The following is a 15,152-nucleotide window of genomic DNA, read 5'->3' as shown; positions in this document are numbered from 1 at the left end:
TAAGCCTTTGTAAAATTTTAATGAAAATATTTTTTTTAGATACGAAATAACCAAGGTGTAAGTCTGGATAATTTAAACACACCACCGCTTCCAGAATTCATTCCACCTTTACACATATTCATTCCTTGGTGTTTGAAGTCATTTTCTTTACCTGACTCCTATGCATCTGGCAAACTACAAGCCATGAGGCTTTTATGTTTTGTCTGTGTACGACAATGGGATATACCTTTTCGAAGCGAGTACCTGACTGCATTCTACCAAAGTTTGTTCAAAGGACTTACCTCTGGAAATCAGGTAAGACTGGATAAAATAAGGACATGGCCTGCCCCAAGGTCGCAAGTCCGAAATTTAAAGGTCACTCAACCGTTTTTCTTTTCAGGGGAGAGAACAAACAAAAAAGAAAAGAATTTTAGAAGGCATTTTTAAGCTTTTAAAAAAACTATATTAATCACAACACTTTGGAGAGATACCCAAACTTTTAGAGGTCTCATTAGGCACGTACCAGGATTTTCCAAAAAAAAAAAAGATGAAATAACGTGTTATGGTTAACGGCTTACTTGCTCATATGTGCCGGCTTTTTATTCAGGATTATTTATCAAATTAGAGCATATTAAGTCTATTCATTTGAATTCATTTAAACATCAATAATACGTAGTCACCGTAGTCAATACGTGGTCACCTGTGCTGGTATTTTATTCACGATTATTTATTGAATTAAAGCACATTAAATCTATTCAATTGAATTTATTTAAACATCAATAATACGTATAGACTGTCTCATCGACGAGGTAGATAGGAATTTTCATAAAAAGAAAAAAAAAGGTAAAATAATGTGCTATTGATTAGCGTATAACTTGCTCACCTGTGCTGGTATTTTATTCACGATTATTTCTTGAATTAAAGCACATTAAATCTATTCAATTTAATTTATTTAAACATCAATAATACGTATTGACTGTCTCATCGACGAGGTAGATAGGAATTTTCAAAAAAAGAAAAAAAAAAGGTAAAATAATGTGCTATTGATTAGCGTATAACTTGCTCACCTGTGCTGGTATTTTCTTCACGATTATTTATTGAATTAAAGCACATTAAATCTATTCAATTGAATTTATTTAAACATCAATAATACGTATTGACTGTCTCATCGACGAGGTAGATAGGAATTTTCAAAAAAAGAAAAAAAAAAGGTAAAATAATGTGCTATTGATTAGCGTATAACTTGCTCACCTGTGCTGGTATTTTCTTCACGATTATTTATTGAATTAAAGCACATTAAATCTGTTCAATTAAATTTATTTAAACATCAATAATACGTATAGACGGTTTTATCGAAGAGGTAGATAGGAATTTTCAAAAGAAGAAAAAGAAGGGTAAAATAATGTGCTATTGATTAGCGCATAGCTTGCTCACGTGTGCCGGCATTTTATTCACAATTATTTATTGAATTAAAGCACATTAAATCTATTCAGTTAAATATATTTAATTATCAATAATACGTCTAGACGGTTTTATCGAAGAGGTAGATAGGAATTTTCAAAAGAAGAAAAAGAAGGGTAAAATAATGTGCTATTGATTAGCGCATAGCTTGCTCACGTGTGCCGGCATTTTTTTCACAATTATTTATTGAATTAAAGCACATTAAATCTATTCAGTTAAATATATTTAATTATCAATAATATGTCTAGACGGTATCATCGACCAGGTAGAGAAGAATTTTCAAAAAAAGAATAAAAAAGGTAAAATAATGTGCTATTGATTAGCGCATAGCTTGCTCACGTGTGCCGGCATTTTATTCACAATTATTTATTGAATTAAAGCACATTAAATCTATTCAGTTAAATTTATTTAATTATCAATAATACGTCAAGACGGTCTCATCGACCATGTATATAAGAATTTTCAAAAAAAAGAATAAAAAAGGTAAAATAATGTGCTATTGATTAGCGCATAGCTTGCTCACGTGTGCCGGCATTTTATTCACAATTATTTATTGAATTAAAGCACATTAAATCTATTCAGTTAAATTTATTTAATTATCAATAATACGTCTAGACGGTCTCATCGACCATGTAGAGAAGAATTTTCAAAAAAAAGAATAAAAAAGGTAAAATAATGTGCTATTGATTAGCGCATAGCTTGCTCACGTGTGCCGGCATTTTATTCACAATTATTTATTGAATTAAAGCACATTAAATCTATTCAGTTAAATATATTTAATTATCAATAATATGTCTAGACGGTCTCATCGACCAGGTAGAGAAGAATTTTCAAAAAAAGAATAAAAAAGGTAAAATAATGTGCTATTGATTAGCGCATAGCTTGCTCACGTGTGCCGGCATTTTATTCACAATTATTTATTGAATTAAAGCACATTAAATCTATTCAGTTAAATTTATTTAATTATCAATAATACGTCTAGACGGTCTCATCGACCATGTAGAGAAGAATTTTCAAAAAAGAATAAAAAAGGTAAAATAATGTGCTATTGATTAGCGCATAGCTTGCTCACGTGTGCCGGCATTTTATTCACAATTATTTATTGAATTAAAGCACATTAAATCTATTCAGTTAAATATATTTAATTGTCAATAATATGTCTAGACGGTCTCATCGACCAGGTAGAGAAGAATTTTCAAAAAAAGAATAAAAAAGGTAAAATAATGTGCTATTGATTAGCGCATAGCTTGCTCACGTGTGCCGGCATTTTATTCACAATTATTTATTGAATTAAAGCACATTAAATCTATTCAGTTAAATTTATTTAATTATCAATAATACGTCTAGACAGTCTCATCGACCATGTAGAGAAGAATTTTCAAAAAAAGAATAAAAAAGGTAAAATAATGTGCTATTGATTAGCGCATAGCTTGCTCACGTGTGCCGGCATTTTATTCACAATTATTTATTGAATTAAAGCACATTAAATCTATTCAGTTAAATTTATTTAATTATCAATAATAAGTCTAGACGGTCTCATCGACCATGTAGAGAAGAATTTTCAAAAAAAGAATAAAAAAGGTAAAATAATGTGCTATTGATTAGCGCATAGCTTGCTCACGTGTGCCGGCATTTTATTCACAATTATTTATTGAATTAAAGCACATTAAATCTATTCAGTTAAATATATTTAATTATCAATAATATGTCTAGACGGTCTCATCGACCAGGTAGAGAAGAATTTTCAAAAAAAGAATAAAAAAGGTAAAATAATGTGCTATTGATTAGCGCATAGCTTGCTCACGTGTGCCGGCATTTTATTCACAATTATTTATTGAATTAAAGCACATTAAATCTATTCAGTTAAATTTATTTAATTATCAATAATACGTCTAGACGGTCTCATCGACCATGTAGAGAAGAATTTTCAAAAAAAGAATAAAAAAGGTAAAATAATGTGCTATTGATTAGCGCATAGCTTGCTCACGTGTGCCGGCATTTTTTTCACAATTATTTATTGAATTAAAGCACATTAAATCTATTCAGTTAAATATATTTAATTATCAATAATATGTCTAGACGGTCTCATCGACCAGGTAGAGAAGAATTTTCAAAAAAAGAATAAAAAAGGTAAAATAATGTGCTATTGATTAGCGCATAGCTTGCTCACGTGTGCCGGCATTTTATTCACAATTATTTATTGAATTAAAGCACATTAAATCTATTCAGTTAAATTTATTTAATTATCAATAATACGTCTAGACGGTCTCATCGACCATGTAGAGAAGAATTTTCAAAAAAAGAAAAAAAAAGGTAAAATAATGTGCTATTGTTAACACCTAACTTGTTTACATATGCCGGCTTTTATTCAAAATTATTTACTTATCAGCTTAAAGCACATTAAATTTATTGGATTATCAATAATTCGTCCAGACGTTCTCATCGAGTAGACAGACAGGATTTTTCAAAAAAAAAAAAATGGAAAAAAGTGAAATAATGTGCTATCGATTAACGCCTAACTTGCTCACATGTGCCGGCTTTTTATTCACGATTTTTATATTCACAATAATACTTCTATACGGTCTCATCGGGCACTTAGACAGGATTTTTCAAAAGAAGAAAGAAAAAAAAAGGTGAAATAGTGTGCTAATGGTTAACGCCTAACTTGCTTACATATGCCGGCTTTTTATTCACGATTATTTATATGTTGACTTACAGCTGTAGAACAAAACAAAATTATATTAAGTAAGTTAAAAAAATAAAATAAAAAGCTCAGGGCTTGTCGCAAAATTATGGATATTTTCATCTGTAAAATCTATTTTAACATTCATTAGTTTTTCCCTGCATTCCTTGCCATTGGGCCTTGTGGGGGGGGGGTATTTGATATTGGATGTTTAGTTATTGTTGAGTTAACAAATTTTATCTTATGATTCCATAAAGGGCAATTAATAATACCTAACTTACTTATGTATGAGCGGTTTTTAGGTATGCTATAGACACTTGTATTAGAAAAATTTTAACGCTCCGAGATTAAGCATGGGCACTGTTTCTGTTTCCTGTTTCAAAGTATCTGTTTCTGTTCTGTTTAAACAAAAAAACAGAAACAGATGACCTGTTTTGTATTTACCTTTTCTGTTCTGTTTCTGTTTTTATTTCTACCTGTTTTTCTTCTGTTCCCGATTTTATTTTAGTGCTACGAAAATGAGATATTCGGGAATTTCAGACTTACAAAATAGAGTTTTAAGTCGTAATTTGAAATCTTAAAGAAGCGTGGTTGCACGTTTCTATTGTAAAGAAGCGTGGTTTTCTTCTTTCATTAATTTGCATAAATACAGTAGTGCAAATTTATAAAAATCTTGGGGGGGGGGGGGCGAAAAGTGCAATTTTTATGTTTATACATTTGGAATAGTGGGCTTATCCTTTGACAATGGACTGCAAAAACAGGCCTACATAATCAAAAGCATGCACACTCGTATTATTAAAACAAAAGTTTGAAGTGCTAACAATATCAAACTTATAAATCAACTTAAATATATAAGAGAAAATGTGCCTGATTTTCGAAAAAGGGGGGAAACACTCCCTAAAAGTCAAAGAAACTTAATGAAGGTTTCAAGCTTCCATATGCAAAAATGAGGAATTTGTATTTTTTGCCAGAAGAAAGCTCACGGTTGCGTGTTTTTTTTTTTTTTTTTTTTTTTTTTTTTTTTTTTTTTTTGAGGGGTGATCATATCGAACCAATGATTCTGGAACATCGAGAGAGGGCTTATTTGAAAGGTATTAAAATTTTAGAGTACTCAAAACGAATGAAGTGACCAAAACCTTGAAGGGCAGCAAGCCCCCCCCCCCCCCCCGACGCCCATTTTCCCCCCAACTCGTTATAAAATTTGCCTATTGTTTACGTATAGTATTTGTTACTGCAAAGTATACAGGCATTTTTCAGGGGGAGGGGAGATTTTGTGCTTTGGTTGAGTTTCCATGGAGATAACTTTCCGTGTTTGGGGAAACTTCCGGGGGGAGGGGGTGAACCACCCAGGGGAAATTCTAAACTGAGGGGATTGGACGTAATTCTTATACGAAGTTCTATTTATCTGTCTTACTTTCTCTTTAATCTATAATAGATGAAGTTATGGAAGAAATTATTTTCTGCCTCAAAGCGACCAAAATTTTTGAAATAAGTTATCAAAAAGTGCAATTTTCCTTACATTTGCATCCCTTTGATAACCTATACAAGAGAAAAGAATACTTATAGAAACTATTATGTAGCAAAGGGTCTAAGTTTCTTTGAAAATTAAAATTTGAGAAATTTCATTTTACTTATTGGCCAAATGAATGAATTGAATCAATGAATGAATTAAGTAGATGGCATAGAACAGTATTTTCTGGCAAGAAGTGCCGTCAAAATATGCGAACTACCCTCAAACCATGCTTTTTCTTTTGATTTGTCTCACAGACATTTGCTAGGAAATGATTAATTTTAAAAGGCTGTTTTAAGGCCCAAGGCAACAACAAATGCTTGAATTGGCAATAGTCCGGAGGTCCGGAGGGGAGGGACTGCGCCCTCTCAAAGCAACTATGGGCTCTGTTTAAGCACTAATGTTTTGAGCTGACTGCATAAGTTGAAGATGACACTTATTTTATTACCGAAATGTTTCAAATAACTAGTATGCATTTCCGGGAAGTTCGAGGAGATGCTTTGTAAACTTAATTGTACATTTTTTGAAAAAGGACAGGAAAATGGACCATAAATTAAAAAAAGGATGGCCATGTTTGTGCGTGTAAACGGTGAGGTTGTAAACAGATTGGGATGGAGGAGGAGCATGCGTAGCTGCGTTGGCCTCAGATGGCTTCTTGCTGCTGTGAGTTGTTAGTAGTATTAGTAGAAGTAGAGAAAAAATATATGCACTAATAAAATCCTGGATATTCTGGCTTCATAGTTGGAAGCCCTCATTAACGGAAACCTTTATTCTTCTTGGAGAGTTTTACTAACTGAAGCACTTCTTTTTCTTCTTTGTTTCGTTTTATTCCTCTTCTTTCGCTTTATTTTTCTTTTCTTCGTATTTTTCTCTTTTTTTGTTCCTTTCTTTTTATTTCTTCAACTTTTTCTTTTTTTTTTGTTCCTATCTTTTTCTTTCTTCTGTTTTTTTTCTTCATTTTTTTATTTTTTATGTTTCTTTCTATTTCTCTTTTTTTGTTCCTTTCTTTTTTTCCCGTTGATGAAGGTGTCCGGACGTGAAGCCTAAACGTTAGTGTTTATATGTATTTTCACTATCTTTACTAAAGGGTTTTGCCCGCTGTTTATATATTTTCATTGCAGTTTATTTCTAAATGGAAAAGCAGTGTAATCTCTGAAATTATGTAGTAATTTTTAGTGATATTTTAAAAGGATATAATTTGTGAAGTTTAGCAATATGAATAGTACTGTCAGTAATTGTATATTATGTTACTCAATTTCCATACAACTTTCATTAGAGATTCTACTAATTGAAATATATCTATTCTCTGTTAATCTGATTTAAATTGTTTTGGATAAGTGAATTTTAGCCCTTAAATTTCTTTTAAATTATCCCTTGATGTTTCACAATAACCAGGGTAAAGAAATGAAGAAAAAAAAAAAATGAACAAAGACTACTATATTAACAGAGCTGGTGATATTAGCGTATTAAATATACAACACGCAAAAAATTTTGTCCTAATTTTGTCGCAACACGCAAAAATTTTGTCGCAACACGCAAAAAAATTAGAGTAAAAAAAAACGAGAAGAAAAATTGGGTGCTTCAGTGTTGCGATAACATCTCTTACATCATCATTACAGTTCTTGAATCAGTATACATCTCTTAATATTTTAATTGACCACAATTCTGTACTTAATGCCACTCCTCTTTTTACTTTAATTGAAAACATGATCTTTTTCCTCTAAGAAATGTCCATAAGATTTTTTTGTGGTTTATATCTGGTGTGCCAACAAATGAATCATACCTGCCTGTTGCAGAACCCTGCCAAATGGTACGTAATTTATGGTTAATGGTTACCTTTGCGGTTTATGGTTTAATGGTTACCTTTTCATGGTATGTAAAGGTAAAAAGTAAATGATACTGCATTGGACTTCAACACATTTGCTGTTGTATTACGGTTCGATCCGAACTCCTGATAAACTAGGTCAATAACGCTAAAGTGGGACACGGCTCTAGATTCGTTATTCATTTTAGTGCTGAAGCAGTACCCTGTTAGAGGTCCGAAATTGCAATTTATACAAAGGGAGAGTAAAGCGTCATCAACGTTCTGCAATGTGCAACATGTGCAGCGTTCTATTGCAAAATGCTGCCAAAACATGTTATGTAAAGGTAAAAGGTAAATAATACTCCATTAGACTTTACAGTGCCTATCGGCGGTGCTGATCTCCTTGTTACCCTTCAGCCAGGAAGTGAAATAGGTTGTTAGGAGCCAGTCATCCTGTGCTTTTGAAAAATCTTCCTGTAGCATTCCTCAGATTTCTTCATGTATCCGTTTTTAGCTGGGTGGACTCTGATCTTACAAAGTCAAACCACTGACCGCCCTTTCTAAACCAAATAACTAACGATACGAGGACTCGAACCCCCGTCTAAGTCCATGAAAAACAGACATGTGGCTAGGGTTGCGACCTGTAGCACGAAAGTACTATTTTAGCACTATCTCATTATGTATAGCACTGTAACACGTGCTCAGGGTTTCTAAAATAGTGCTAAAATAGCACGAAAGTACTATTTTAGCACTATTACAGTCATTTTTTTTTTAATATAGCACTAGAAATCGCTGCGTATCACGCAAATTTGGGCAATTGTAGCATTTTAGGAACTGACCGTGATGGCAACCCTGCATATGGTACAATAAAAATGCCTTTGGCACATAAAGAAATGCCTATTAACCAAAAACAGGAGTGAAAACCTACCTCTTCGCGTATCTAGAGACCATTGTCCCTATACAGGGTTTATATTTATAATGTTCTTTTTTTCCAGGAAACCCTTGCTGAGATTTTTAGAGCGTGCATACCTAGGTTTTTTTCTCTCCAGCTCACTGGGTATAGTCTACTAGTTGAGTGTTTCTTAAATGCGGCCAATACTGTTATATCTTCGTCAGATTACCAAAAAGTGAGTTTTTACATTTTAATCCATCAATTTTGTTGAGCTTTTAGTATTGGGGTTTTTTCATGCTTTGAAATTGATATTTGATTGGTTAAGTCTTTTCAACTTAGTTGAGGGATTTATTTGTTTAGGAAAGCCAACCAGGATTGGAAGCACCTTCAAAAAGAACTACATATGTTTTATTCAAAGTAATTATTTTGATAACGTATAGATTTTACCATGAATAACCAATGGGAGCAGGAGGGCATTTAAGAAGTTTAAGAAGCTTAAATTCGGAATTTAATTAAGAAGTTTAATTAAGAAGTTTAAGAAGCTTAAATTCGGAATTTTGGCAAATTTATGAACAATATACCAATGTATGAAAGTGTCTAGGTTTTAAAAATTTAAGCCTATTTAGGAGAAAGCCCTATGATTAGTTAGTTGATAGTAATGAAATTAAAATGAGATGAGACTACTGAAACATATTCCCTAAAGTCTGCACAAACGTTGCTAAAGTCTACGTAAAGTCTGCAAAGCCTGCATAAAGGGCATAAACCCGAAAGTCTGTGAAACAGTTAAAAATGTAAATATATAAACATTAGTATAGTTACTAATAAAACTTGATACCACTCGCAAAAAAATCTATCTATGCTGTTTGACAGCTTGGATACACTTTTACTCTTTTGGTTTACTTGGATTTTAAGAGCAGAAGTAGGAATAGAAGTAGCCCAGAAAGTTTGAACATAATACCCTCAGTCGTTCTTGGGATACTGCTGAGATGTCTTATTGGTAATCAGCATATAAACAGTGCTTTTTGATTTAATCTTAAGGCAACATTTAGTTTTTAAACATAATGGGCAAATTGCATAGCTGTTGGGGGGGGGGGTTGATCTACGCAATAGCCCTGGAGATACAGTTACAATACCGTTCAACTATGCTGAACAAAGTGGCTGTCGTAAATTTGATTGGAAATTTTCTTAAAATCATGAACTAAAGAGCGGCGTGGACTTCCTTTCACCTATTTTGGTGCTTAAAAAGGGTGCTAGATCTTTGAACGCCAAATCAAAGTAGCTTCTTTAAAATATAAGTGCTATTGCTTGCTATGATATAGCAACATTGTCTATGATATTGCTTATATGCTTTTTTAATAATTGCATGTGTATAGTTTTTTCGTTTAATTGAAACTCCCCCTAAATGTTTCAATCAGAAATAAGCAAATTTTTCAGCTCAAAGTTTAGAGCAACATTAAAAATTAAAACAAACAGAAGTTATTTCATATATGAGGGGAGATGCCACCTCCTCAATCCCTTGCTTTTATTTTAAAGTTTAACTATTTCTCCCAATTCTTTAAGAACGACTCCTGAAACACAAGGGCCGCTTAATTGGGTGGCCGGCGTTTACTCCCCGGGAAAATAACCCCGCGAGAAACACCCCCCCCCCCGGAAAATACTCCCGCGAACCCCCCCCCCCCCGGAAAATACCCCCCGCGAAACCCCCTAAATAAAATTTGAAAATTTTATTTGAGCTTTACTTTTTTATTTTCCGTAGGCGGAAGGGGTTTTGGCACTTGTGTATTATATGCCACTCGCTCAAGATTACGCTGTGTAAAACTCGAGAACAAACCGGTTTCTTCGTTAGTTTCTTACAGCTTAGCGTGAGATAAGACAAAGACAATGACAGAATAGATGGGAAATATAATTTGGAGTATGTATTTGCACATAAGGGGTGGGGTAAAGTATTTGGTCAATTGGAAGTCAGAAAACAATTCTTACTTCATAATATGCAGAATAATTGTACCTAATATATTTTTTATGCAGACCCGCTGTACTTTAACCCCCCCCCCCCCACCTAATGTGCAAATATATACCCCAAATTTTTTTCTAAAGCAACGAAGAAACCGGTTTGTTCTCGAGTTTTACACATCGTAAACTCGAGTAGTGGTGTATAATACACAAATACCAAAATTTTTCCCGTATTATCTAAAAACAATCAGAAATTAAATTAAAAAAACAAACAAGTTTTTTCAACTGAAAGTAAGGAGCAACATCAAACCTTAGAACAAACAGAAGGGGTTGCCCCCTCCTCCTCAAGACCTTGCTCTTTACGATAAAGTGTTTTTTTTTAGAATTTTAAAACAAAGCTTATTATTCTAAATAAACGACAATTGTGTTTCAGCAATCCTTCTTAAGGATCAGGACAACAACTCAAAACTTTAGTGTAAAGAGCAAGATCTTGTGGAAAGGGCAACTCCTTTCCAATACGTGATAATTTCTGTTGGTTTTAAGTTTTGATGTTGCTTCTTACCTTCAGTTGAATAAGAAGTGGAAAAGTTATCGCGAAATAGTATGGTAGCGGAAAACGTATCGAATTAAGCAATGAATGGTATCACAAAATAGTATGTCAGATACATTTTTGTGAACATAGAATTTGCGACTCAAGTCAGGAATTGTTGACCAAATCAGCAGAATGGAGAAGAAACCCATCAACGAAGGCCCTGGGCAACTGAATCTCGAATGATTATGACTCTGAGAGTATCTGATGAGACTCTTGGAGCCTCTGGCAGAGAAAAATCTTGGAGCGAAGGTCAGTCACCATGCATAAATGTTGAAGATAACGCGATCCAGATACAAAGCAGTCCAGCTAATCCTGCAAATGTGAAGTCCATGGTATAAAGTGACAAAATCGAAACATGGCTAGCTCCAAGTCATCATTTCAGACGTTAGGAACTCTTGTGAGGATGACTTTAACCCCACTGTTATCATTTTGCCATCGTGCAGTGTTTCAGAGCCTATATGAGTTAAAATTTCTGAGCCTACATTGATGAGATGAGATGACTTTTATTTTCTACTAATAATTACATCATACTTAACTGGCACTTGCCACATTTTTTACGTAACATTATCAACAAACGTAGAAATGGTAAGAACGTATGACGTTTTATTAAGCCATTGTGGCTTTTTTTTTATTATTGTGGCTTGAGCAGCGTCACACAATCTTTCATCATAAACCAAACTCATTCACTCTTCCTACTCTTTTCATACCATTCAATACAATTTAACTCTCCCGAATGTTAAAAAATTATCAAAAATATTTAGTCCCCACCCAACAAAAACTTTTTTAATCTAAATTTAAACTGAAACTGGTTTTCTGACCTATTACTCTCCGGGAAACCATTCCACAAATTAACTGCATAATTTCTAATTGAAAAACTAGATCGACTTGTACTCCTTATTTCTGAGACTAACCTTCCACGACCTCTAGTCCTATGATGAGGATAATCAGAATTAAGATAATCATTAAAACAAGATAAGTAAGAAAGTGCCTCAAACCCTGTACTATCGAATATACGTTCTTATCCAAAGGATAATATCACATGTCGCAAGAAGTCTAATCCGTTTTTGTCTCTACAGAAAGTTGGTTATTCATCAAATCCAGGTCGTCGTTTAGATGATGAAAGCTCTTCCGGGGATGACATTAACCCCGCTACTATAATTTTGCTATCGTGCAGTGTTTCAAAGCCTATATCATTTGAAATGTCAGAGTCTACATTATAACAAGACAAAAAAGAAAGTTGTTCAAACCCAGTGCAATTGAATATTAAATCTTATCCAAAGGTTTCAATAGCAAACTGGTTATGGTTTTTTCAACAGCAAACTGGTTATGATGAACGTTCAATTAGATTCAAAAGACCCTGTCGAGGATAAGACCTCTTGGCTCTAAACCACGCTCTACACCCAAGTCTGCCACAAAACCTACAACCCCAAAATAAGTTTAAAAAATCAAGCTTCCCAAGTCCCCCTTTGTGTTGACTGTGTTAAACATATGAAACAGCTGGCTGATCTCCGAGCCAAATATAATTCCCAGTTAGAGAAGAATTCAGACCATGAAGTAGCCATAGAAGAATTGAAAAAACAAGTTGACATTTTTCTCAATGACCAAAAAATTGGTAACGATATACTCCATGAACGCGATCTGGAAATTAAAAAATTAAGTGAAAATATCAACTCCCATAATTCCCACCGCCTTCTTATGGAAGATGAACTCTACAATCTAGAAAACAATCAAGTGACTCTTAAATCTAAAATCCCCAAATTACGAGAGGACTTAAAAAACAACGAAGCAATTATTACTACACTAGGGGATCAATTATCAGAGTTCTGCAAATCCAGCATTAATTGCAAAGTATCCCATGAGAGCAAATACCATCGTGTAGTCTGACTGCTGATGACGCCCTTGAATTCGGGAATAGTCCAGTGACTTCCGGTTTTTTACATAAATTATTAGGTGATAATGAACTAAACAAAAGGATTACCAAGGTTATGGAGAAGTCATTACCAGACGATGACATTGTTATTATTTTTGAAAAAATTATGAAAGTGATGGAAAAAAGGGAAACAAATTTAAAAATAAGCAGAAAGGAAAATGTGATCTGCAAGCATTTTGATAGTGGTTTCTGCAAGTTTCGCAAACAATGCAAGTTTCTACATATTTGTCGTCATTTTATTTCGGGAGTTTGTGTGTCTGATAAGCGTAAATTTGATCACGTTGATCTGTCTTTTGTTTTTATCTTGTATTGCTAAGTCGTGTACCTTTGCTCATGTATCTTCCGGATTGGAGCGCTGGTTTAGCATCCAATGTTTTCTAGGGTGACAGCGCCCGTCTTCACGACCCCCCCCCCCTCTCCTAGTTCGTGTTTCATTCGACTTTCAGTCTTATCCCCCTGCATACCCGATACAGAGCAGTATACCTCAGGAATCCATCCCTCGAAACAATCCTCTGCCCCAAGTACTTACGCCTGCCCAGTCAGTCCACCCCCCACAATCCCTTTACTCAATTCGGACCATCCCCAAACCCCCCCTCACTCATTTCCCCCCCAAAAATCCACTTCCTTCGACTCCGTTCTTCTCCGTGCGTCCAAGAAGTTACCGACCGATTCTGGATTCCACCGGTTATTTGCCGAAACAAACCCAACCCCTCCCCTCTCAGACACCCCCCACCGTACTTCCCTCCCTCAGCATCATCTGGCCCCCCCCCATATAAAGAACACTCCCAATTTGACTTATTCCCAAATCACCAGGAAACCTTTCTCCCTCCCCTCGCACTTTATCCCCCCTGGCTACCCTATCAGTATGACTCTGGTTTAAGAGTAAGCAGGCAGAACGATCCACAGGTAACACCTCCATGCAGAGTTCCTAAAACTTCAAATAGATAGACGAATTCCACCGTAGTTCCATCCAAATTTAATAATATCCCCATAATTTGTCCGCTGTCCTCCTTTTCTCTCAAGCCCGGTTCAGTCCCGCGTTTTAATAATACCCCAAAGCCACCCCCTTACCCACATCATCCTTCTCATACACTTCAACCCCAAATAACTCCATCCCGAATTGAAAAAAAATCCCAATACCCAGATCGGTTTAAATTTCCAACTTTCCTACTTACCAATGCTGAGAGCCTGAATTTTGACAAAATCACCGAACTCGAGGGTATCTCTGAAATTCATAAAATTAATATTATTGCTGTGATAGAGGTTCAGTCCCAGAACCCAGATTTCCTAAAAATCAGCAATTATACTCAGTTTATAAAACTTCGCCCTCCCGATCACCCTCTCGGGAAAAAAGGGAGTGGTATTTTATTTTTTGTCCGAGATAACTTCCAACCTAAACTCAACCCCACCCCAACTTATCAGATTATGATGAAATTCTATGGCTGAGCCTTAGACCAAAAGTACTTCCCCGCCCTTTCAATTTAATTGTAACCGCCGTCTTTTATCATTCCCCTAACAAAATTATTGACCAGAAACGCAAATTTATAGAACGATTTCTTATAAGTGCTGACTGTGTTTTATCAAAGTATCCAAACGCGGGTATTTCCTTACTTAGCGATGTGAATGACCTGAGGATGGACTCTATATGCACGTCTCTTAATATTAAACAACTGGTTAAAATATCTACAACAAAAGGTAACACCTCTCTCGATGTTATTTGTTCAAACATGAGTAAGTATTACAACTCCCCGCAAGCACTTCCACCATTATGAGGTAGTTGCCGCTATTCTCTTCTTTTTTCTCCCTTTTAAGCCATTGAATGTTTCTGTACTGCTCTCATAGTGGTTTACCGTCCCCTTATCGACACAGGCCTTTTTTCTTTTGGATCATGACTGACCAGCGGAAACTGGACAGACACATATAATGCTAACAACCTTGATGACAAAATTTTGATTTTTCACAAAAAACTAATTGATTCCTACTCATTATGTTTCCCAGAGAAAAAAAAAAAAATCAGAGAATGCCCATGTGATAACTTACATAAATAATCACATAAAAATGTTAATCCGCACGAAAATAAGCTTATTTAACAGGGGTAATTTAGCTGAAGCAAATAAGTTAAGAAAGGAATTAAAAAGTCAAATTAGAAAAGCTGCCCGAGCCTACTATAAAAATAAAATTAAATTAAAATAACTGGTACTCTGAAATTAAAAAACTTACCGGCAAGAGTCAAGAACAACTAAATTTAATATAAATGATCCTCCAAAGACCACAGCTAATGACCTCAATAAGTTTCTGGCTTCTATTGTTTAGAGTCTCCCATCATTATCTTATGAACTTCCAGATGTTCA

The 15,152-nt window shown here is 34.6% G+C and overlaps 1 protein-coding gene across 3 annotated transcripts in view; it reads left to right on the top strand.

Annotated features, from left to right (window-relative positions):
- Positions 1-15,152, top strand: part of LOC148950095 (ral GTPase-activating protein subunit alpha-1) — a 246,939-nt gene that overhangs the window by 124,631 nt on the left and 107,156 nt on the right. For all 3 annotated transcript variants that reach the window (XM_089092126.1, XM_089092128.1, XM_089092125.1), the window contains exons 17-18: positions 40-294; positions 8,433-8,564. In XM_089092126.1, coding sequence (XP_088948252.1) covers positions 40-294; positions 8,433-8,564 — 387 coding nt within the window. The remainder of the gene's footprint in view (positions 1-39; positions 295-8,432; positions 8,565-15,152) is intronic.

This window comes from Artemia sp. Qi Xiang Cuo, chromosome 7 (assembly GCF_049724085.1).
Source record: "Artemia sp. Qi Xiang Cuo chromosome 7, ASM4972408v1, whole genome shotgun sequence".
In the NCBI taxonomy this organism is placed as follows: Eukaryota; Metazoa; Arthropoda; class Branchiopoda; order Anostraca; family Artemiidae; genus Artemia; species Artemia sp. Qi Xiang Cuo.
This window is presented reverse-complemented; position numbering and strand designations above follow the sequence as displayed.